Source organism: Henckelia pumila, chromosome 4 (genome assembly GCF_033568475.1).
Source record: "Henckelia pumila isolate YLH828 chromosome 4, ASM3356847v2, whole genome shotgun sequence".
NCBI classification, from domain to species: domain Eukaryota; kingdom Viridiplantae; phylum Streptophyta; class Magnoliopsida; order Lamiales; family Gesneriaceae; genus Henckelia; species Henckelia pumila.
Window position 1 is genome coordinate 231,661,834 of NC_133123.1, and position 25,637 is coordinate 231,687,470.

At 35.4% G+C, this 25,637-nt stretch overlaps 1 protein-coding gene and 1 pseudogene across 1 annotated transcript; both read right to left on the minus strand.

Moving 5' to 3' along the window:
• Positions 1–20,027: 20,027 nt before the first annotated feature.
• Positions 20,028–22,342, minus strand: LOC140866817 (heat shock cognate 70 kDa protein-like). Its single transcript, XM_073271871.1, has 2 exons — positions 22,018–22,342; positions 20,028–21,920 (listed from the first exon to the last, which is right to left on the minus strand). Exons 1-2 carry the CDS (start codon positions 22,232–22,234, stop codon positions 20,248–20,250), a joined length of 1,890 nt encoding a protein of 629 aa, XP_073127972.1. The 5' UTR covers positions 22,235–22,342; the 3' UTR covers positions 20,028–20,247.
• A 2,071-nt stretch (positions 22,343–24,413) lies between these two features.
• LOC140862894 (heat shock cognate 70 kDa protein-like) overlaps positions 24,414–25,637 on the minus strand; it is an 87,776-nt pseudogene continuing 86,552 nt past the window's right edge.

Sequence of the window (25,637 nt, forward strand, 5' to 3'; positions counted from 1 at the left end):
AAGTTATATAGATCGTTTTCAAGTTGTCCATTTCCAATCAAACATTCATTCTTGTAAATATTGCAAATCCCATTCACAAAATTGCAAGAAAAACCATCTCTATCAAGCATAGAAACAGAAACAATGTTTTTAATCAAGTCTGGAACAAATAAAACATCTCTCAAAAGTAACTTAAAATCGTTCTGCAAAATTAAATAAACGTCTCCCACAGCTTTGGCTTCAACTCTAGAACCATTTCCGAGCCTCAGCTGGGACTCACCCATTCTAAGCTTGCGACTTCTTGTCATCACCTGCAAATCATTGCAAATGTGAGATCCACATCCGGTTTCCAATACCCAAGAAATAGTATTAAGTGAAACATTTATTTCAATATAAAACATACCCTTCGCATTTCGCAACTGCTCTAGATATTCCTTGCTGTTACGTTTCCAATGACCGGGTTTCTTACAGTGATGGCAAACATCCTTAGACTTTTCCATGTTTGAAGCCTTTGTCTTGTTCTTCTTTTCGGGTCCGGTTTTCTTGGATGGGGCAGAACGTTTCTTACCCTTTGTACTTGGCCCCTTCTTAGCAGAAGAAGAGGAGCCCACCAAGAGAACCAGTTTATCCTTCTTTAAAGTGGCTTCATAAGTTACAAGAATATTGACCATCTCTTCAAGGGAGGCCTCTATCTTGTTCATATTGAAATTCACCACAAAACCATCAAACGATGAAGGAAGAGAGAGAAGTAATAAGTCCACATTGAGTTCATGCTCTAATACCAAATCAAGCGTTACCAACTTCTGAATGAGCCAAATCACGCGTACCCCATGATCACGGACCGAAGTCCCTTCACGCATGCGACACGTCATTAACTCTTTTACAGTAGCGAACCTTTCAGCTCTCGATTGAGCCCCAAAAAGTTCCTTGAGTTGTACGTGAATGTCAGCAGCATTCATGGTATCCTCAAATCGCCTCTGGAGTTCATCAGACATCGAAGCTTGCATATAGCATTTGGCCTTGATATCATGGTCCCACCATTTATCAAGTTTGGCCAACTCTTCCGAATTTATATCAGCTGGTGCTTCCTTCGGAGGAGATTTTTCTAACACGTAAAACATCTTCTCCGAGGTCAAGACAATCTTCAACTTACGGAACCATTCCGTATAGTTTGCGCCAGTCAGTTTATTTTGTTCGAGAATAGAGAATAGTGGATTGCGCAAATTCATCTTAATAAAATACTGAAAAGAAACAGACAATAATCAGTGATTGTTTAATTAATTTACTAAGACATAAAATAGGCGAAATTTATTTTATGAATCTCACTCCCATTATTTTAACGATTTCACTACCCTCTAGTGAAAACGAGAAACATTTTCTTTAGTGGGAACATGGAGTCCAATTGACAAACTATAGTCCCGAATAATATCTGCCAACCTTAATTTTCAAAAGGTAGAGCCCAATTGCTTCCAAAGCAACCTCCATGTTTTTACCTCATGTCCAATAAAGGCCCAATAATATGACGCCATTTATTGTGACATGTCAAGATGACCCATCAATATTAAGTTGTGATGGACGGTCGCCATGTGGATCCCCAATAATATGAGCCAATCCCATGGGAGTTCCATCCAACTTACAACATGTGTCGATCCAATGTACAGCTTTCCGACGAACGAGCCCCCCCAATAATATGAGCCGGACCGTATCCGCGGGTAGCATCTCATACATTGATCGTTGATGGAAGGTAGGAACATTTAAAAAATATTTAAATTTTCTTTATTTATCTTGATATCAATTTTAAATCATATTTAAAATGAGGAATTTTAATTTTGAAAATTTGTCTCATCATTTAAAATTTGTATGCTTGCGGTATTCATACAATTTAGTCTAAACATGCATACAACGATAATATCATATATTATATTTTAGGATGATCGATTCCATTACTAATCGACCCGTGGTTGCCAATCACGAGTCTAAGTCCAATCCTAGGTGATATGCAAGTATGCAATGCAATCCTATTACATTGTGCTTTCAATTTACATTTTTTCAGTCTTTATCATTGCTTGCTGGTCCCACTTCCATCTTCAAAAACTCCCACTATTTCTAATGAATTTACAATAAATTACTATGACAAATAAAGGGATACAATGTAGGGGTGGGAACGGGCCATAAACCAGGCTCACTTTTATTACAAATTATAAAATCAAATTTAGGCCATAAACCAGGCCCATTAATAAAACCTAACAATCAATAATAAAGTCAAATGTAAACAACCTAACATACACCTATAATATTGGTCATGGCAATCGATCATCCTTATCCAATAATATTTAATTCAAAAATTAATTTATTGGATATCATGCAATGACAATAAATAAATAGATAAAATCATATTTCATACATAAAATCTTATTTTATATATAAAATCATATTTTATCTAGTTTATCCATAAAATCATATTTTACATATAAAATCCAATTTTATACATAAAATCATATTTTATTATCAATTGTACCAAAATTAATAATTAAAGATTTAATTTATGGGATTAAATTTATAAATTTCCAAAATTCAAAATTTATCCAAAAATTAATTTTCTTAAAAATTTTGGGCTCAAACAATTTTGACCCATTGCCTCGTGGACCAACTGAAACAATTTTCAATTGGGCCAAAACCTGGGCCCAAAACCATTTTGGGATAGAATTCATAATTCACGAAAAAATTTAATTTTTAATAAAAAAAATTTTCTGGGCAGCCCGGGACAATCCCGGGCTGCCCGCCCGTCGCTGGGCCGCTCCATGCGGCCCAGCTGCGCGAGCTAGGGCAACGCTTGCCCTAGCTCGCGCAGGGCTACTGCGTGCAGCCCATTTGCGCGCAGGGCTGCACGCGGCGTTGCCCGCTGCCTTCGGGCAGCGGGCAGCCCCGAAAATTTTATTATATTTTTTTTCTTTTCCATTTTATTTTTCTGAAAAATCGAGGCTTTGTACAATCGATAAAATTTTAATCGTAAAATCCAAGAACAACCTGACTCTGATACCACTGTTGGAACACGGTCGTTCTCCGGATCGAAAAAGAAAGTAATACCCGGTGCAGCGGAAGTTTTAAAATTTTATATGGAACGATTCCATATGGGTATCAAATTCCTCCGATTAAAATTGATAATATAAAATTTAAACAATATAAATTTTACCTTAAAATCTCGAAGCGAGATTATGGACACCAACAGATTAAACTGCTCTTGTTGTATATCACAGGAACTGATGAACGAACAATTCTTCAATCATGTCCACGAACAGAAGTTTAATCCCTCTGATAGACTGCACTAGAAAGTCTATCAGAAGTTTCTACAATGAGATAGAACAGATATAATCTGTTAAATCAGTCTGCAAATTCAAAAATTCACAGACTGGATTTTCGAACTCTGTAGGGGGGGGGGGGCGGCCGAATTCTCAAGAGAGGAGGCTCTCTAGGTTTTCGAAATTATGACCTCTGTTGTATAATTTCTGTGCTGCAATAACTTATTTATAATGTGGACTGCTAACAGCTTAGGGCCCATTAGTCATAAGTTCAAGCCTGACAAGCAAAGCCCCCATGTTCAGAAATTAATATAAAATTCATCGTGACTCAGATTGATAAACCAATTTCACCAATGTGCACAGAAACCATTTCTGCATATTTTAAAGTCAAGATAAATTTTTTGAATCCGAATTCAGTGGTTTCCAAAAATGTCCATCACTATGTCATTTTAGAAAATCTTACTCCCTCTACTCTTAAATAAGAAGTCCCACTTCTTTATTCACTAAATTTAACTCTTTAAATTTAATTATCTCAACGGGGATTAAAAATCCATTACTTGTGTGACCCTCAATGGTTCAGGGATACAGCTAGTCGTGGGCTCACAACTCCTTGTGACTCGGAACAACAATTTCCGACTTGCCCATCGAATCATGGTAAGAGCGCCTAGCAACATCGCCCCATGATTCCCTAGGTATCACTGATAGTGCCTGCAAGAACCAATAGATTTTGGTTAGCGTACAGTACGGTCCCTTCATCCATATATCCCGATCGAATCAACAACCATTGGTAAATCGAGAGTCGTTCGAGATTCGATAACTATGCAATGCATCTTGAAGATCAAATAGTGACATCGCATGTGCTACTAAGAAACCATTTCTTAAAACACATCATGTACTCTGGCCAGAGATTCGTCACACTAATATCTCCTCAGATTGCATAGGATATCCACACTAGCAAGTATGTGGTGAATCCTTGACAACAAAGCATCGACTCCTATATGTGTCGTAACTGTACCCAATCCCGACACCTGATGACCCCAATAGAGTCGGTAAACGAGTCAAAGTACAGTACTAGCATATAGAGTCTCAATGATGTTTCAAGTAGTAAGGACTAATGGTGTAAAACCAAAACCGCGGACTTTATCCACTCGATAAGTGATAACCACTTGGAAAGTCCGGATAGGGTAGTTCGATCATTCATCGTATGAATATCCATTTGCATGCTTTGAACATCTCTATGTTCCATACCAATGAAACGTGGTGCTCGGCATCGCAAATGCTAGTCTCAATTTTGAGCGATCCTTACCCTTATTAACGGACGGCTCAATCGACTAGGAACTGTTTAGAATATACAGTGACTATAAGATGTGTTTCATGATAGCCATCCCCATGTGCCACCACATCTTACATACACTATAGTATATTCAAGGTCTTCATCTAAACATCTTATAGTATGTCACAACATAATAATATGATAAAAGATAAAGTAAATGCCATTATAAAAGTGTAAATTATATTAAACAAAAGATTGTTTATACATAGAGTCATAAAAGCCCTTAGCCACAAGTTGGCTCACCGGGCACCCACTCTTTCACTCCATTCCTCTACCAACCGATGAATATGAGCGAACATATCGAGAAGAAGTTCAGGCGATGATTTCAATTCTGGATTCTCAAAATAACTCAGAACCGTCTGACTTCATATTCACAGCAAAGGAACAGGACTTCATTGCGGCAAAAAAAAAAATGTCCTTCGACATACTTCTCATTTGCCTCCACCTCTGCCGAACAAACGACATCAAGTACTGCTCATGTTTTAGAACTTCAACTGATCGAACCAATCACATCAGTTGCTGATGATTCTCTTCCTGAGATCCCACTCACTTTAGTCTCTGACGTTATGAAGTCAATATTTGATGAAATTCAGCCTACATCTCCTCTTCATGAGATTCAGTCGGCTGACTCCTCTCCCAACCCGACTATTAACACATCTCAACCAACTAGTTTGGTCAGTGCAATTGACCAGGAGATTACGATCGATGTACCCTCATCATTGAACAACACAACCATCACACCTCCAAGTAGACAGCATCTCATCTCATCCCCTGTCACGACTACTGCCAATGATCAAGAAATTACGCTCAATGCGTCAGGTGATGAATTTGCCAAACTTGATTCAGCTTCGGTTGTTGAACCAGAACCTACAACCTATGCTTTGGAATGCATCATAGACGAACTTCTCTCCACAACGCAGAGCCTTAGCAATCGCATCCAAGGACAAGATGCTGGTATTGCAAGCTCCAGACCCGCGATTATTTCTCGTCTAAATAGTCTTTCTTCTGAGCTCGGCCGATGCGTTACTGAATTGTGAAACTACAAAGAACGCAATCTTCGAGCCATGGATAATATTTCCGAACAATTCTCACAAACTGTTCTTCATACAAATGAGCACACCTCCGCTCAAATCTTAGTTCTTCAAGATGATTTGACCGCTCATATTGACTCCCGTATTGACTCCTTCCAAACCACCGTCGGTGCTCAACTTGTAGAGATTATCTCTCATCTTAACCGTGATGATGTCAAAAAGGGGGAAGTGTCCAGAAAATCAGTTGACACCGAACGCCAAAAACAAGAAACTCCACAGCAAAGAATTCATAGGAAATAAGGTATATTTACTTTATTTCAATTTCAGCAACGTAGGTGTAATTGGTTTTTATTGCTCTTTATCAATGATAGCTTGTAACATGACATGTATCAATGCAATTCATCTTCGCAAAGGTAATCTTTTTACCGATTCTTCGTCCAACTCTTAGATGATCGACTGCTGCTACTCTGTCTCGAAAACTCCAAACGAATCTGTACGGAGACAAAAGATGATGAGCAACAACGAACAAACCCAATGCCCAAAGTTCTACAACTCAAACACGGTTCAAAATCCTCAAAACTCAAACCAGCGGCATAACGACTATAAATGATCAAACCGGAAATACAAATAGCAGTACAACAACGATATCAACTCATAACAATTCTAAGATCACAACAAAAGCTCAAACCCAACAAATCTCAAACCCAATTTTCGAACAAAGGCTTTCAAAAATCATAACAATTCCGAACGACGCTCAAATTCAAAACCGATTGAGAATAAATGATCAGAACTCTGCCAAGAACAACATACTTGAAACTCAATCGATTCTAACATCATCCAAAAAACAAAACATGTCTGATCGGAGAAATACTTACGGTATAACAGAGCTCTCGTTGTTGTGATCGCTAATCTGCCTTCAGAAATAAATTCCAACGGCCAGATCGAGCTCGGACTAGAATCTAAAGGCTTGGAGAAAGCTTGAAGGCGCGTCAATGGAGGGAACCGATGGGGAAGAAGGAGGAGAAGATAAGGAGACTAAGTCAAAATCAATCCAAGTGTAGATAATATATTAAACTCCAATTTTGCACTTTAGTCCCTGAAATTTCCAAAATTTGCAAAATAAACCCTGATAAATATCAAAACGGCCCTCGACTTTTTAAAACTCTGATTATCTCAAATAAGCTCAATTAAGATAAAATCGGGGCGTTACAAACTTGATCTTAAACATAAATCAATGCTAAGAATAACCGGGGTATAAAATACATGCAATACAATAAATTCAACAATAAAAGCATGCTACAAAATATAACCGAGTTCTAAAAGTTAAACGACTCTAAATCGGCGTCTCAGATCTATCATTCGATCTCAAGCTAACCATGATGACTCTGACTAGCTCCTCCCTCACCTGTTGTCAAATACACACATACAAAACAAGACAACAGTCGGATAACTCCGGTAAGAATAAAATCTCAGTACATACGACGTAAACATGCAATATCAACACTTATATCCAAATCATGATATAACACATACGTTCTTCAAGAATAATGCAAGATGAAATGCATGTCTTTAAATTCGGGATTATCAAATCGGATAATCAAAAGGTAATTCGGTTCTTCAATTCTTCGGTTGGGATCCCGAGGATAAATATCACAACAATCACACCGACTTCCCCTTTCGAGGTGGACAATGTATACTTCAATTCTCTAGACTCTGGAGCATTCAATAGAGAGTTGATCGGTCACTGTAGTAAATCGCCTACTAGTGCCACTCGACTATAATCCCCAGAACGTCTAATTCAAATATGGGCAACTCAGCCCTCTCAAAATCAAGGAATCAGGCTCAATATGAATACATATGACACAAATGCAATTAAATCAAATTAAAATAACAAATTTCTTTATTCAGACATCAAAATATCGTAAATGCATCTCATTCAATTCATATATTCAAACTCATGAATATAATATTGAAAATCATTGAAGTAATTCAAATAAGCAACCTCATGTTTTTTAAATGGAATATATGCATCACCTACTTCAAACAATTTTAGATAGACAGACTCAAGTCTTTCAAATAATATCGAAAATCAATTAATCATCGAAATTCTCATTCAATATCAAATAATCAAATAAACATGCAAGTATGTGATTTTAACGGGAACTCGAGAATCTCAAACTCGCTTGATTCCCTTCGAAATCAACATCAGCTCCTACCTCAATTTTCCAAATATGGAAAAGCTCAAATCCCTAGACTGCTGATTTTTGCCTTTAATATCCTCAACTGTCTTCCGATTTGCGAAAAATCTTATAATATACAAAAGTCAACTTTGGTCAACATGGTCAAACTTTGATCGATAAATTGTGCACTTTATCGCGTTCTCACCGCTGAACGAATTCGAATCTTAACTCGAAACTTGGATATCTGGATCTATCACGTCGAGACGATAAAAAAATGGGTAACAGATCGGAGGTCGCCGAAAAATGAAGAAGACGGCGGCGACGGCGTCGGTTATCCAAACGTGCTCCAAAAATTATGAAATTTGGCAGGGTTGTAGAGCTCGAAGAGACGATTCCAACCATCTAAGCCACGACCGGAACGGAGGTCTGACGCCATAGATCGGCTATTTACAGTCCGATTCCGGCGACTTGGTTTTGCTCTGATCTACAAGATTTATTCACCAAAAAAGATACAATAAGATAGGGAAATGTTCTACACATCTCATACTATCATATATAAACTCAAAAACCAAAACAAACGAGCTCAAATCGCGAAAATCTCAATGAAGAAGAAGGTGAACAGTACCCGCGCAAAATTCGTCTGTTATTCGTCGATTTTCCGGCGATCCAACCATCGGATCTTTGATTTCTTGGTACCAATAGACTTTCCTTGATCTTGGCTACAAAGTGACTGGTAGGATTTTTTATCGAGTTCTGAAAAACGGCCGACGAAGCTAAACGTGAGGGCTGCTACAGTAAAGTCGAGAATTGGGAAAAATTGGGGCAAAAATTCATAACTCTGTATTTTATTTACTGATGTTTCTGCGCGTGTTTTTCTATTTATAGTAATCCAGTATTTTCGGGTCTCGGACTAATTTATTTGATACTCAAATGGTAAAATTAGTCCCCGATCTGATATTTTTCTGATACACACACCCAACATCAATTAATACAATTTCTGAAATTATTGACTTTGACCAGTCAATTGGACTCATAATTTTCCAAATTAAATACTAAATCCAATTTAAACTCTGACTAGTCCACTCGGTCAAATATTCTTCAAAATTAAATTATCTGGAATAAATATTTATTTTTATTTCAATATCTCAATAATTATTTCAAAATGCCAAAAATATCAGATATCCAGAAATAGTCAAATTCATTGATTAACTAACACGTGTATTTTGAAAATACACTCTATAATCTCATTAGCATTAATAATTATTTAATTAACTCCATAATTATTTTAATTGCTAATTACTCCGGTAGATAATTTTTGGGGCGTTACAACTAGTGTAAGTTTTATATTTATAAAATTTTATGCTTTTAGGAAGAGCCATGGATGACAATACTGATAAATGGCTGTAAATAAGAACCCCGGAGTACAAAGCGCGTCTTCAGCATTCACCTTGTTCGCGAATCCAGTGATACCTAATAAATCTACCAGGTCTGTCATATCTTGAGTTAATCCAAAACTTGCTGCTGCTCCACTGATTAATATGTAAGATATAATCTTCCCAGAAACCCAAAAGAAAAAAAATAGCTTTTAACCGAGCAGCTCGACTCGAAAATATTTATTATTCCTAGCTTTCCAGCTACCCGGTGATCAAGATCCTATCATGTGGCTTGATCAATAGTTTAATATGAAGGATTATGAACTTTAATTTTCTTCAAATAGTCGTGTTGAAGTATGTTTCTATCAGATTGAATAAGAATACAGAAGAGATCAGATGAATTCAGTTATCAGATGAGATCATTGTCAGATCGAATACTGGGATCATATCGAAGTTGATTGTCAGATGAGTCTTCGGATGAGTTTGTGCAGATCGATTGCTCGAGTACTAGGACTTGGTTAGAAGTCAGATGAATTGACCGTAAAGCCGGAATCTTGAAGACAGATCAATGCAGATCAAAGTACGAGATCAGATCAGACTAATGTAAGATGACTTATCGGGTTGGACCATGTTGAATTTATAATTTGGCTGTAAGTTGTTTGACCTAAAGCCCAAGATGAAAGTCGGTGTAATTCTCTATATATAAGCAGATGGAAGCTACGCCAACGAACATAACAGAAAATCAAATTCTTCAAACTCCAGAATATTTGACAGAGAAGAAAAGAGAAATTTCAGAGAAGAAAACAGGGGCGCAGATTGTGACGGGAAGAATTCAAGGCTTTAAAGCTTGAATTGATTCTTTATCTAGCATTAGAGTTTATCTTGGCTGTATGTATAATAAAATCTGGTTATTGAGCTTGGATTTTTTCTGTTGGTGATTAATAAAGTGGTTATGTTGCTCTCCCGTGGACGTACGCAAATTTCTTGCCAAACCACATAAATACTTGCGTCGTTTATTTACTTTCGCATGAGTTGGAGTTTGATCTGTGTACGTTGGGTTTTATCTGCTCGTTGGGATTGTGTTCTTGTTTTGTTGTGTGTTATCTTGTCTGGTAATTCTTGGAATATCGAATTCTTCTAGATTGATTCCTAGCAAGTGGCGTCGTCTGTGGGAAATAAGCAAAGATGGTGGGATCAATGAAGTTTGATATTGAGAAGTTTACGGGCTAGAACGATTTCTCACTCTGGAGATTTAAGATGCGGGAAATCCTGATACAACAAGGATTGGTGGAAGTTCTTAAGAAGAAAGAGGATATGTCTGATAATATCAAGAACAAGGATGAATTGCTCGAGAAAGTACACAGTGCAATTATTCTCTGTCTGGGTGATAGACCTCTTTGAGAGGTGGCGAGAGAAGATTCTGCAGCGGCTGTGTGGCTTAAACTTGAGAATTTATACATGACAAAATCCCTGGCTAACCGTCTGTACATGAAACAGAGGTTGTATTCCTTCGTGATCAAGGATGAAAAGAACCTTGAAGACCAGATCGAAGAATTCACCAAGATATTGGATGACTTGGAGAATATTGAAGTAAAGCTTGAAGATGAAGATCGGGCTTTGATACTTCTAAATGCACTTCCTAAAGCATATGAAAATTTTAGGGATGCTTTGCTCTATGGAAGAGAACATACGATAACTTTGAAAGAATTTATGTTGGCTATTCAATCCAAGTAACTTCAAAGAAAGTCAAACACAAACACTGAATCACATGGAGAAGGTTTTATGGCAAGGGGCAGAAGTGATAAGAGGACATCCAGTGGAAAATACAGGCCAAAGTTCAGATCGAAGAGTCAAGGAAGATACCAGAACAAAAATTTGGGAAATATGAAGTGCTATGCATGTCAGAAGGTTGGGCATCTAAGAAGAGATTGTCCAGAAAGGAAAGGGAAGCAATAGGAAAAACCCAAATATGATGGTACTCTGGCCATTTCTTCAGATGGATATGACTCAGCAGAAGTATTGGTGGTTTGTAAAGGTGATCAAAACCACGAATGAATACTGGATTCAGGATGCTCCTTTCACATGTGTCCTAAAAGATCTTGGTTTGAAAATTTGGAGGAATCAGAACAGGGCATGGTATTGTTGGGGAATAATCAATCATGCAGGATAAAGGGATCTGGAAACATCAGAATAAGGATTCATGATGGGATTGACCGAGTACTCACTAAGGTGAGGTATGTGCCCGAGTTGAAGAAAAACTTGATATCATTGGGAACATTTGATGCTCAGGGATATTCATTCAAATCAGGAGCAGGAAGTCTCTCAGTGTCAAAAGGATCTCTAGTTGTTATGAAAGCTGTCAAAAGGAACCTCCTATATGTACTAAAAGGTGAAACGATTATTGGAAGTACATCAAGTATTCAGGAACAACAAACAGAACCAAGCTATGGCATCTGAGGCTTGGACATGTAAGTGAGAAGGGATTACATGAGCTATCTAAACAGGGTCTGTTAGGTGGAGATAAGATCGAATCACTAGAGTTGTGTGATAGTTGTTCTCTTTGGAAATCAAAAAGAGTATCGTTTGGTCAAGGAAGTCACACAACTGAGCAACCATTGGCCTACATTCATTCAGATCTATGGGGTCTTTCTCGGACAGAAACTCATGGTGGAGGCAGATACTTCATGTCTTTGATAGATGATTACTCAAGGAGAGTATGAATATTCTTCTTAAAGACTAAGGATGAAGCTTATGACAAGTTCAGAGAATGACTGCTAGCAATTGAGAACAAGAATGATCGAAGAGTTAAACACCTGAGAACAGATAATGGGCTGGAATACTTATCAGATAAGTTTGTGAAGCTATGTAAGGAGAAAGGCATTACCAGACACAGAGCAGTGGCAGGTAAACCACAGCAGAATGGCCTAGCAGAGAGAATGAACATAACTCTTCTGGAAAGGGTCAGATGTATGTTGATCAATGCTTCTCTTCCTAAGTCCTTCTGAGGAGAAGCATTATCTACTGCGTGCTATTTGGTCAATAGGTTCCCATCCAGTGCAATTGGTTTCAAGACATCAATGGAAAAGTGGAGTGGAACACCTACAGACTATTCAAACTTGAGGGTATTTGGATGTCTTGCATATGATTATCTGAAACAGGACAAGTTGGAAGTAAGGGCAGTCAAATGTATATTCATTGGGTATCCGGATGGTGTGAAGGGTTATAAGATTGGGAACCTGGAGTCAAGAGGTCCAAAGTGCTTCAACACCAGGGATGTGAAGTTTGATGAATTCAAACTGGGATATAAAATGAATACAGATGGAAAGGATAGTCAGATCAGTGTGAATGATAAACTACCATTTGAGGTGGAGTCTTCTGTGCCAGATAAAGAGTTAGAAGAGATGCAAGATGAGAATGTGATAGCGAGTGATCCAAAAGAGTATTTGAGTACTTATAATTTTGCAAGAGACAGAACCAGAAGGGAGATCAGAACTCCTAAGAGGTTTGGTGAAGCTGATTTGGCTTGGTATGGGCTTCCAGTAGCTGAGGAGATGGAGTATTCAGAGCCGAATAATTATGATGAAGCTATGAAAAGTAAACATAAAAACAAATGGATTGAAGCTATGAATGAAGAGATGAAATATCTTGAGAAGAATCAAACCTGGACACTAGTAGATAGACCGAAGCATCAGAAGACATTGGGATGCAAGTGGATCTATAAATAGAAGGAAGGAACTCCTGGTATAGATTAGATCAAGTATAAAGCCAGATTGGTTGCAAAAGGTTTTGGTCAAGTAGAAGGAATAGATTTTAACAAAGTCTATTATCCAGTGTTCAAACATTGTTCCATCCGGATTATGTTAGCATTGGTGAACCAGCTCGATTTGGATCTTGAGCAGATGGATGTGAAAACTGCATTTCTACACGGTGACCTGGAAAAACTATATATATGGAACAACCTAAGAGCTTCATACATCAGAAAACACATAACAATGTCTGCTTACTGAGAAAATCATTGTATGAGATAAAGCAAAGTCCGACGCAGTGGAACATGAGGTTTGATAAGTTCATGATTGGTATTAGTTTTGTGAGAAACCAATATGACAGATGTGTCTATCTGAAGAAGGATGAAGGGCAGGTTATCTTGTATCTACTAACTTACGTTGATGATATTTTGATTGCAAGTAAAAGTAGGACAGAGATATCATCCTTGAAACAACAGCTCAACTCAGAGTTTGAGATGAAAGATTTGGGAGAAGCGAAGAGAATATTGGGCATGGACATAGTGAGAAACATAAAAAGGCAGGAGATTCATTTGAATTAGAAGAACTACTTGAAGAAGTTTGTTATGAGGTATAACATGAATCAAGAAAAATCTGTCTTAACCCCTCTAGGATAACATTTGAAGCTATCTACGAATCAGACACCTGAAAGTGAGGAAGACAAGATGAAGATGGCTGGTATTCCATATGCTAGTGGAGTGGGAAGTCTCATATATTGAATGGTGTATAGTAGGCCTGATCTGTCATACGCAATCAGTGTTGCATCAAGATTTATGGCTAATCCAGGTACATATCATTGGGAAGCTCTGTAATGGATTCTCTGATATCTCATAAACACAACTGGGCTAGGGTTGAAGTTTGAGAAACAACAAGATAGAATTGATCTGGTGGTTGGATATGTGGATTCAGATTTTGCTGGAAACTTATACACGAGAAATTCATTGACTGGATATGTGTTCACCTTTTATGGCACAGCGATCACCTGAAAGTCTAATCTACAGTCAGTGGTTGCCCTTTCTATCACTGAGGCAGAATTCATAGCTGTTACTGAGGCCATAAAGGAAGGATTGTGGTTAAAAGGGATGATAGCGGAGCTTGGTGTAAAACAAGATCAAGTTGTAGTACACTGTGACAATCAAAGTGCAATACACTTGACGAAACACCAAGTCTATCATGAATGATCGAAACACATAGATGTGAAGATGCATTTCGTCAAAGATGTGATTGAAAAAGGATATGTGATCCTTGTGAAGATAGCATCAGAATAAAACCCTGCAGATGTTATGACGAAGTCACTTCCGTATGCTAAGTTCAAGAAATGTTTGGACTTAGTTAATGCGGTAGTTGGAAATTAGCCAACGAGGCTAGAATGGAGAGCAGCATTCAACCTGAAAGAATCAAGGTGGAGATTGTTGAAGTATGATTCTATCAGATTGAATAAGAATAGAAAAGAGATCAGATCAAATAATAGAGATCAGATGAATTCAGTGATCAGATGAGATCATGGTCAGATCGAATACTGGGATCAGATCGAAGTTGATGATCAGATGAGTCTTCGGATGAGTTCATGCAAATCGATTGCTTGAGTACTGGGCCTTTGTTAGAAGTCAGATGAATTGTCCGTAAAGCTCTAAGATTGAAGGCAAATCAATGCAGATCGAAGTATGAGAGCAGATCAGACTGATGTAAGATGACTTATTGGGTTGGACCATGTTAACTTTATAATTGGGCCGTAAGTTGTTTGACCTAAAGTCCAAAATAAAAGTCAGTGATTCTCTATGTATAATCAGATGGAAGCTACACCCATAACAGAAAATCAAATTCTTCAAACTCCAGAATATTTGATAGAGAAGAAAAGAGAGATTTCAGAGAAAAAAACTGGGGCGCAGATTGTGACGAGAAAAATTCAAGGCTTTAAAGCTTGAATTGAGTCTGTATCTAGAGTTAGAGTTTATCTTGGTTGTCTCTGTAATAAGCTCTGGTTATTGAGCTTGGATTTCTTCCGTTGGTGATTAATAAAGTGGTTGAGTTGCTCTCCCGAGTATGTAGGCAAATTTCTTGTCAAACCACGTAAATACTTGCGTCGTTTATTTGTTTTTGCGTGAGTTTGTGTTTGATCTGTGTACATTGGGTTTTATTTGCTCGTTGGGATTGTGTTCTTGTTTTGTTGTGTGTTCGTTTGTCTGGTAATTATGGGAATATCGAATTCTTATGGATTGATTCCTAACAAGTCGAATATGAACGATTGTGAAGTTTAATTTTTTTTCAAACTACAAGTTGACAATAGGTGCATAGTAAGCTCAAATTTTAAAATACAGAGAGTTTCTATCTAATATTTTTTTCATGAGGAGGATTTGAGAAAAAACTAAGATATTACAAGAGTAATGTTTGCAATTTCTTCTAAATTCTTTTTTTTAATATCATACATAAATTAAACAGAAGACAATTTAGTAAAATCACATTGACTTTGACTGTGTGTTTGGTTTTGGGACACGCGTGAAACGTAACTTATATAAAAACACAAGAGTTAGAAGCCTATTTAGTTTTCATAAGGATGAAGAGGGTATTTTCAATATTTTATTGATAATTTTTGGCAGAATACACTTTTTTTAAAAAAAATATATTAAATTATGTCGTTGACCGTTAGTAACCTGGCTATTGATCGAACTAGACTCTAACAATATTCACTTCTCTAGCTAGAGGTTGAAAGAATATCTAACAGATTTCAGACTCTAGTTAGATTCCACTTACTTTTTATTTTTTTTTTTAAAAAAAATCTCGAGATCAACTTAAGCTCAAGCCAGGTTTTGATCAAACCAGGGCAACCATATATTTTATGAAAATAATGATTTATTAATATCCGGCATTCTCAAATCTTAAATAGCACGTACATATATTCTCATGTTTTCAATTCTTGAACATATAAAACCTTTATTCATATATGTTTCAGGGATATGCACGCTCAAGATTTGAAAATAATGAGAATAAATAGTCACGAGAGATATTCGATCAATAATCTCTTGATTCAAAGGACAATGTATATATATAAGTAACTCGTTAATTAATTTGGCTATTGTTACCTTGTCATCGTAGAAATCAACGTAAACGAATCTATCGCCGCCGAAGCGGCTTCCGTTGCTGATTTGGTAATGGTCAAACCACATACCGATAGATTGTTCAACTTGAATATATGAATAGAAATAGATATGATTTCACATTTTTAATTATTTGACAACATTTTATGATTCTATAATAACATGTAAAATTGAGTTTAGAATTTTAATTTGTTAGGTCCAATAATTTCTTTGTTGTAAAACAATCGAGGTGTGACATTTGATTAGTTGCTTCGCTATAAAGCAATCAAAGTGTGACATTTGATTAATTGTGATGTGGTTTAAAATTTTTGAGTTGTTCTATAAAGTGAAACAAAACGGTGACATTATCTTCACAAAAACTTTTTATGAGATCGTCTCACAGTCAATTTTTTTTTAAACATTTTCGACCCGACTCATGAAAAATTATTAATTTTATGTCAAAAATATTATTTTCACTCAATATATAGATCGTGTCGACTCTTTTCATGAACATAGATTTCTTAGCTGTCTCACAAGAAACCTACTAGTTATTTTTTTTATTGCAATAAAAGTGATCATATTACTTTCTTTACTTTAGACATTTTTTTCCTATAATTTTTACTTGTAAGAATTGATAAAATTGTTTTTTTTTTCTGTATGTTTATCTGTCTTATTCTAATTTTTGTTATCTATGTTGTTTCGGTTTCAGTACCCTATTTTTGTTTTTTTGGGACAATTTTAGTCTTCTTTTTGATTTCTAGCTAACATGAAACCTACACAATGCTGATGTAGCGTTGACATATATACATAGTTTCACATCAGCGTTCCCAATGAAAAAGAACTAAAATTTTCAAAAACAAAAAAAAAATTACAGAATTAAAATTGAAATTTAATAATTACATAGAAAACTAAAATCACAAAGTGACAAAATTACACAATTAAAATTTTAATTTTCTCGAAAACATTTATCTCCATTTCAACATTTTGGTTTGGGGAACAATACTCTTATTATGTAGCCCGTCAAAAACCGTGATTACTATATATTTTAAAACAAAAACTCTGACGAAACCGTCTTATATATGGGTTAATTTTATGAAATCGGTATTCGAAATTATCCAATTTATGAGAAATATTATTTTTTTGTCAAGAATATTACTTTTAATTACATATATGAATGAAATCAATTCGTCTCAGAACAAACCTAATTATCTTTTAACAACGGAAATAATACTATTATTTTTAAATTATATTAATTGAATATAGTAATACTATCTTACAATATCTTACTATATTATTAAAGAATAACACCACTTAATAACATATTTAAAATTGATTTGGTGAAGTCAGAGATGAAATATATAAAATACACTTCAAAAAACCAAACAAAAAAGAAAAAGAAAGAAAAAAAAAATTTATATCTATTTTAAACTTTACGCACTCGCCCATGATTTTCTCATTTTTCGTACCTCTATTTTAATTTTAAATTTAAATCTATTAGAAATAAAAATATAAAAATAAAATATAACAATAAAAAATAATAATAATAAATATTCATGTTTTAACAGCACACACATTGTGTGTGGATGCAACTAGTATATAATATACAACAACCCCATAAAGAACTAACTCGATCATTTTTAATGTTATATATATATATATATATATTAGGAAATCAAGATAGTTTTTCTTTTCAAAAAAATAAATATAATCCAGATGTAAATTAAATTTATTTTTCCTACAGATTTATTTGATACCTTGTTCAATTTTACAAAAGATTAATGAATGAATAAAATAACGTACATTTTTTTCAAATTAAAAATCAAGATAACAATTAACCGGATCACAAAATCTAGTAATACATATACCTTATCTTATTATATTATTATTAAAATCAAGATAACCGGATAACAAAATCTAGTAATACATATATCTTATCTTATTATCTTATTATATTATTAAAGAAGAGCACCACTTAGTAATCGAATTAAATTAATTCGATGAAACTAAAGACGAAATATCTAAAATATCCTTTAAAAAGAAAATTTTTTTTATCCTATTTTAAACTTCATTTTTACATTATTTTATCATTTTTGTGCTATCATTTTATTTTTCAAATTTGTTTTTTGAGAGTCAAATTTATTTGAAACAAAAATATAATACATGTATACAATAAATAATATTCATATTTTAATCAAACACGCAACGTAACTAGTTATTATATTATGATAGGATCGGTTGAAAGTATAGAGGGGGTGAATAGACTTTCAAGAAGTTTAGTATAAAATAATTGAACTTGATCGGTTTAGGGACTGAGTTCTAGGCTTATCTTAATGTCAGATGTAATTTGACAAACAAAATATATGCGAAAATATGTCAATTTACAGATTTGAAACACTGAGTAAGTATCAGTTTAGGTTAGGTGGTGATGATGAGTAAACTAAAATAACACAAACAATTGTTTATGGATGTTCGGAGATTTCAAATGCTCGTACGTCACTTCTTCTTCCACCTTGGAAAGATATCACTAGAAGACTTTGAATTTTACAAGTAATTTGCAAAACCCCGATCCAGTTTAGGACTTAGACACTGCCTAAACAAGAACTCCTAGTACAACACTTCAGTTTCAGTCCTAGACTGATGATAGAACAAAAGGAATACAACTCGAAATCCTTAGCAAAAGAGATTGATCCTTCAATGATCCGAATAACACTTCGGCGTTTTGTGCTTCGAGTTCCTTGATCAAATCTTGAGCGTGTAAAGCTTTGAGTTTTTTCGTAAATAACAGAATTTGCAGAGCGTAAGAGTTATTTTTTTTGATCGATCAAGATCTCTATTTATACCCTTTGGATTGATAACGGTCATAAATTCAAATTGAATCTTCAGATAGGGTTTGAAATATTTTCGTTGGATTTGTCACTATCATCAACGAATTCTGGAGCCGACATTGCCCTTGGTATCGCGACACTCTCTTCTGCAGAGTTGTTAGAGTACGGATAAACTTATCAAAAAATGGCAAGGTAGAAGACTGATGCTGGTAAACTGTTGTAGACAGTTTAGCGAGTGTAAACTAATCTTTTGGCCAATTGAACGCTGTCGTTGATTATGACATAGTTTAGTTCCAAATATCAGTTTAGCGCTTCTTAGTTGCTTTGATTAGTTTAGCCTTCTTTTAGACTTTGTAATATTGTAAACATCAAAACTAAATTTTCCAACATATTAGTATAACAGAGATCATCTAATTAACTAAATTTCAATTAATTGGTGAATATTATGATAAAATTATGATTATATCATAACTTAATTCCTAACAAAACCAAAATTATTAGAAAAATTAGTCATTTTGTATGGTCTCCTCTTTTTTTAACCATTAGAAACAGTTTTATTTACCAAAATGTTAATAGCTATCTTTGTTTTTATTTTTTTAATTTTTGTAATTTTTTTTGTAAGATTTAGATTAGATAGTTATCATTCTTTTAAATTTTGAATATCTAATTCATCATGTGAGTTCTAAAATAATATGAAAAATAGACGTAAACAAATTATGTATATGCACGTATCGCGGGCAATGGACGCAGTTTTACTTAACAATTAACATTTGGTTATTAATTTGATTTAATTAATTTTCTTTACGCTTCATATAAAGCTCAAGATATAAATAAGAATATAATAAAATTTTAAACCTAAAACTGAAAATTTTAATATTTGATTACATGTATAATTAATATAATTAAAAGATTAAAACCTTATTAATATAATAATGTGAGTCGTTATTAATATGGAAAGCTATAAGTTTAGAGGATTAATAAAAAAATTAATATATAAAGAAAGTCATATTCGGATATTTTTGTCAAGAGATGGAACAAAAATATACAATGGAGTGCTATGACAAATTTATAGTTATTTTATTAGACCTTTATAATATTATAAAGTAAAACTAAAACTAAGAAAATCACAGTAATTGGTAAAATTTTCATGGTTTTTTTTTAGGTAAAATTTTCATTGATTGGATTGGATATAATATAACCTACAAGTCCTTTATATATAGAACTTGAACCAATTATTTGGACAAAGATCGATCAATCAAATTCTTATAAGCACATCCACACCAAAAGATGTATCTGCTTAAAAAAAAAAAAAAAGAAAAGAAATAATTAATGTAAAAATTAAGGAACTTGATTATTTAATGAAGTATTAAGCTAGAAGATTGACCACCACTTCTTCCTCCTAATTACCCGACTACTCTTCCCTATAATAGGATCCCAAACACTCTTCAATTCCTTTGTTTTCTTCTCAAACACATGTGCTTCTGCAGCTTGGTGTTCATCCAACCACTCCATTGCAGATTTTATCCCATCTTGGATTTTTTCGGCATCCGCAGCTGGTAGTTTGAGACCGAGTTTCGTGGTCATAAAAGCAGCCCTGGTGCGATACACATAATGCTCCAGAGAATTTTTCGCCGCGAACTTGTTTCTAAGCTCTTCATCTTCTATCCTAAATCTTTCTGATTCCTTCAACATTCTTTCAATCTCCTTCTTGGACAACAAGCTCTTGACATGGCTGATTGTAATACCATTCTTGTTGCCACTTGCTCTGTCTTTAGAAGTCACTTTCAAAATACCATCAGCATCAATCTCAAAGCAGTCTGTAATTTTAGCAACACCTCTCGGAGCAGGAGTAATGCCACTCAAATGAAATTTACCCAACAGAATGTTGTCGCTAGCTCTAGGCCTTTCACCCTCGTACACACTGAAATGTACACTAGTTTGGCCGTCCTTGATAGTGGTATACCCCTTTTCTTTCTTAGTAGGAATAGTGGTATTCCTCGGGACTATCACAGACATTATATCATCATTCACATTCACACCAAGAGATAGAGGTGTGACATCCGATAATATTAGGTCTCGGATTTCATGATTGCCCTGTCCAGTCAAAATCGCGGCTTGAACTGCTGCACCATAGGCTATAGCCTCATCAGGGTGAATGCTTTTGCAGAGCTCCTTACCATCGAAGAAATCCTCAAGCAATTGCTGCACCTTTGGAATTCTAGTAGATCCACCAACAAGAACCACTTCGTGTATGCTTTTCTTGTCCATCCCGGCATCCTTCAAACACTTGTCCACATGGACAATGCATTCCTCGAACAAGTCTAAGTTGAGCTCGTCAAATTTGGCACGTGTTATTGTAGAGTGAAAATCAAACCCATCACACAAACAATCAATTCCAATAGTTGTGTGTGCCGTAAAAGACAAATTCCTCTTTGCCCTCTCACAAGCTGTCCTCAACCTTCTCAATGATCGTGGGTTGTCGCTTATGTCCCTTTTGTGCTTCCTCTTGAGTTCTTCGACGAAATGGTCCACCAATCTGTTGTCAAAATCCTCTCCTCCAAGGTGTGTGTTGCCCGCGGTCGACTTAACCTCAAAGACACGCTTCACCATAGTGAGAAGTGAGACATCGAAAGTGCCACCGCCAAGGTCGAAAACAAGTACATTCTTTTTAGAAGAGCTACGTGACATTTTGTCAAGACCATAGGCAATGGCCGCTGCAGTTGGTTCAACAATGATACGCAAGACATGGAGCCCAGCAATGATTCCGGCATCCCTGGTCGCCCGCCTCTGGGAATCATTGAAGTAGGCAGGTACGGTGATAACAGCTTTCTTTACGGTAGATCCCAGAAAAGCTTCGGCAATCTCCTTCATCTTGAAGAGGACCATTGAAGAAATCTGTTCCGCAGCGAATTGTCTCTCTTGACCTTTGTAGGTGACCACAATCATTGGCTTGTTGTCATGAGAAACAACCTTAAAGGGCCAAAGCCTCAAATCTTTCTGTACCAAAGGATCGCTGAATGTCCTTCCGATTAATCTCTTTGCATCTACAAAAATATAATTTATTATATATATATATACATTGAGATTGTAAGACTAACACTTAAATTGTTGAAGAAGTGGGAATGTTAATTAATATCTCACCAAAAACAGTGTTGGTGGGGTTGACGGCCGCAAGATTCTTGGCGGCATCGCCGATGAGACGTTCGGTTTCGTTTAAAGCTACGCAAGAAGGCGTGATGCGGTTGCCCTGATCGTTTGGTATGATCTCAACACGATTCTGTTGCCATACGGCTACGCATGAATAAGTGGTGCCCAAATCGATTCCCACCGCCGCCGGAGCTTGACTTTTCCCGGACATAGTTATCCGCTGCAATGCGTGAGGATCACTAGAGTTTTAGGAAACTGAGAATTAAGATCAATCAATAGTTAAAGATTAATTTCTAGAGTTTTAGGGAAATAAGAAACGAGTTTTACGTATATAATATTTGGGGAAAATTGCTTTTTTGGTCCTGTATGTTTGTCACTTTGCGATTTTGGTCCTTTATGTTTTCAGATTGCAGTTTTAGTCCGCTATCTTTATTTTTTTGGCAATTTTAGTCCTTTTTCCGATGTGGCGCTGACGTGGCACAAATTCAATGCTGATGTGGAGCTGACGTGTACAGTGCCACGTCAGCATTTTCGAAGAAAAAGGACCGAAATTGCCAAAAATCGAAACATACAGGACTAAAACTGAAATGTGAAAACATAAAGGACCAAAATCGCAAAGTGACAAACATACAGGACTAAATTTGCAATTTTCCCTAATATTTGAGTCGGGGGGAGGGTTGTTACGATTGATATCGAACTCGAGATTTCGCAGCGATATTATTGCTACAAAAAAAAAAAAATTAAAACTATTAAAATATTTCCTTCCGTGTTTATCAATATATTTGAATTCTAACATGATCTTATTGATCTTACCAAAAAAATTAATAAATAAATAAAAATTCACAAAAATCACTATAATATCGTCGTATCTTTAATCAATTTTGTGGGATGTATCTCTTATCACGTCTATACATAAAAAAATATTACTTTTCTATCAAAGTATAATTTTTTACTTTAAATATAGATTTGATCAATTCATCTGGATCAAAGTATAATTTTTTACTTTAAATATAGATTTGATCAATTCATCTCACAAATATAGATTAGTTAGACTGTATCCAAAACTCTAAAAAAAACTAATTATTACAAAATTATTTATCGCTAAAAATGTTTTATATGCATCGTTAATTGATAATTGATAATCAACAAATATCACTTCTTTGGTACAGGGAACTCATCTCACTTTTCTAGTGTGATCGCTTTCACATTCCCAACGAACGATAAGCTACACTATTACGATTATTATTACTATTACTATTACCATTACTATTATACCATTAAAAATTGAATCTAAGCTAGATTATTATTTTATTATTATTAGCGATCGAGACATACACACGCGATGTATGTGTAAAATAATAAATAAATTCTATTTAATAAAAAAAAATTAGGAAGATAAAGAATAAATAAATATATTGATTAAAACAAGTTGATAAGAGGTTCTTTCAAATTTTAAATTAATGATAATGAATTCTATCAAACAATAAAGATATTGTATAGAGTAGAGATCATTTCTTTGATAATAAATTCTATCAAACAATAATCTCCAGATGTCACATTGACAAACCAAATCAGTTAGTGCAAGTGTCTCAAGTTTTATATAGAGTAGAGATCATTTCTATGATAAGGTGACGATGTAGAAAATTATAGAAATTGAATTAATAATGTCTCAGCCACTAATCAATCTCAACTCGAAAATATTTATTATTCTAGCTCGGGGGTGATCAAAAAAGTTTGAGTAGGTCTTCTGCGAGACGTTATCACGAATCTATATCCATAAAATGGGTCAACTCGATTAATAATTGTAGTGGAAAATAACATTTTTGGGATAAAAAATATTTTTTAATGAATCGGGTTAGAAATGTGCATTATACAAAAAAATTGACCTACGAGATGATTTGTACGAGTTTTTGTGAGTAAATTTTTGTTGATCTTAGCATACCAACATCGATACACAGTTAAAACCACATGGCCTGATCAATAGTTGATTACATGCATACAAGAAGAATCGAAGATTATGAAGATTTATTCAAAATATAAGTAAATTATGCAATTGGCCTTTAGTAACCCAGCCACCGATTGAGCTCGGCTCGAAAATATTCATTACCCCAGCTCGAGTCCAAAATATTCACTACCTGAGTAATATATTTCAAACTTGAGCTCTATTACACTTATTTAAGAATAATTTAACATAATTAAGCCCTAATCAAGCTTTCAAAACTTAACAAGTAATTAAATTTATCAAATTCAACTTTACTAGCTATGCAATGTTTAGGATCAATAATCTCCAGGTGCTAGTTATAAAGGTTTGGGTCATACTCCCAAAACAGGACAAAAGATAGTATATTAATTCAAAAGCCAAAATACTTGAAACTATGAACAATAACCTCAAATCTTAAGCTGAAATCAGAGAGTTGGGATATTTGAATCATTGAATGCTTCCCCCTCAGTACTGCTCAATTTCATAGAAATAGGATCCCAAATACTCTGCAGCTCCTTTCTTTTGCTCTCGAATATGTCTGCATTTGCATCTTGGTATCCATCAAGCCACTGGATAGCAGATTTGATCTGGTCTTCTATCTTTTCGGCATCGATAGTTGCTGACTTCATAGCAAGTTTCTTGGATGCTATAGACATATTTTTCAAGAAGATTCTTTGCCTCGAATTTCTTCTTAAGCTCCTCGTCTTCTATCTTAAATCTCTCGGCTTCCACCAACATTCTATCAATCTCATTCTTGGACAACATGCCTTTGACATTGCTAATAGTGATGCTGTTTGTATTACCAGTTTTTCTATCTTCAGCGAGCACAGTTAAGATACCATTGGCATCAATATCAAAGAACACATTTATGCTAGGGATGCCTTTCGGAGCAGGAGGGATGCCTGACAAGACAAATTCACCCAATAGAATGTTGTCGCTTGATCTAGGTCTTTCACCTTCGTACACTGGGAACAACACACTCGTTTGATCATCGTAAAGAGTGGTAAAAAATTTTACCATCTTAGTTGGTACTGTGGTGTTCCTAGGGACTACCAAACTCATTTCATCATCTCTGGTACTCACACCAAGAGAGAGAGGGGTAACATCCCATAAGACCAGGTCTTGAATCTTGTGATTACGCTGACCAGTCAAAATAGCTGCTTGAACTGCTGCACTGTAGGCTACGGCCTAATCTGGATGAATGCTCTTGCACAACTCCTTACCATTAAAGAAATCTTGCAGCAACTGTTGGACCTTTGGAATTCTAGTGGATCCACCAACAAGCACCAAATCATCGATACATTTCTTGTCCATCCTAGCATCTTGCAAACATTTCTCTACATGGTTAATGCATTACACAAACAAGTCCATGTTGAGCTCCTCAAATTTGGCACGTGTTATTTTAGAGTCAAAATCATTTCTGTGTCATGATGAAACTCTCATCACATGACAATCATGTCACAAAGTTCTTCCTTAGCCATTGGTCTGCGAAGCCATACGCACATGCCGCAATGGTAATCATTGCATCTCTGATTAATTACATTGTCTCGACCACATGTTACTCACCTATGAATCTCGATCGATGGACTTGTCAAATCTCTTGGATACTGATCCCAGTATCAAAACTAACTCT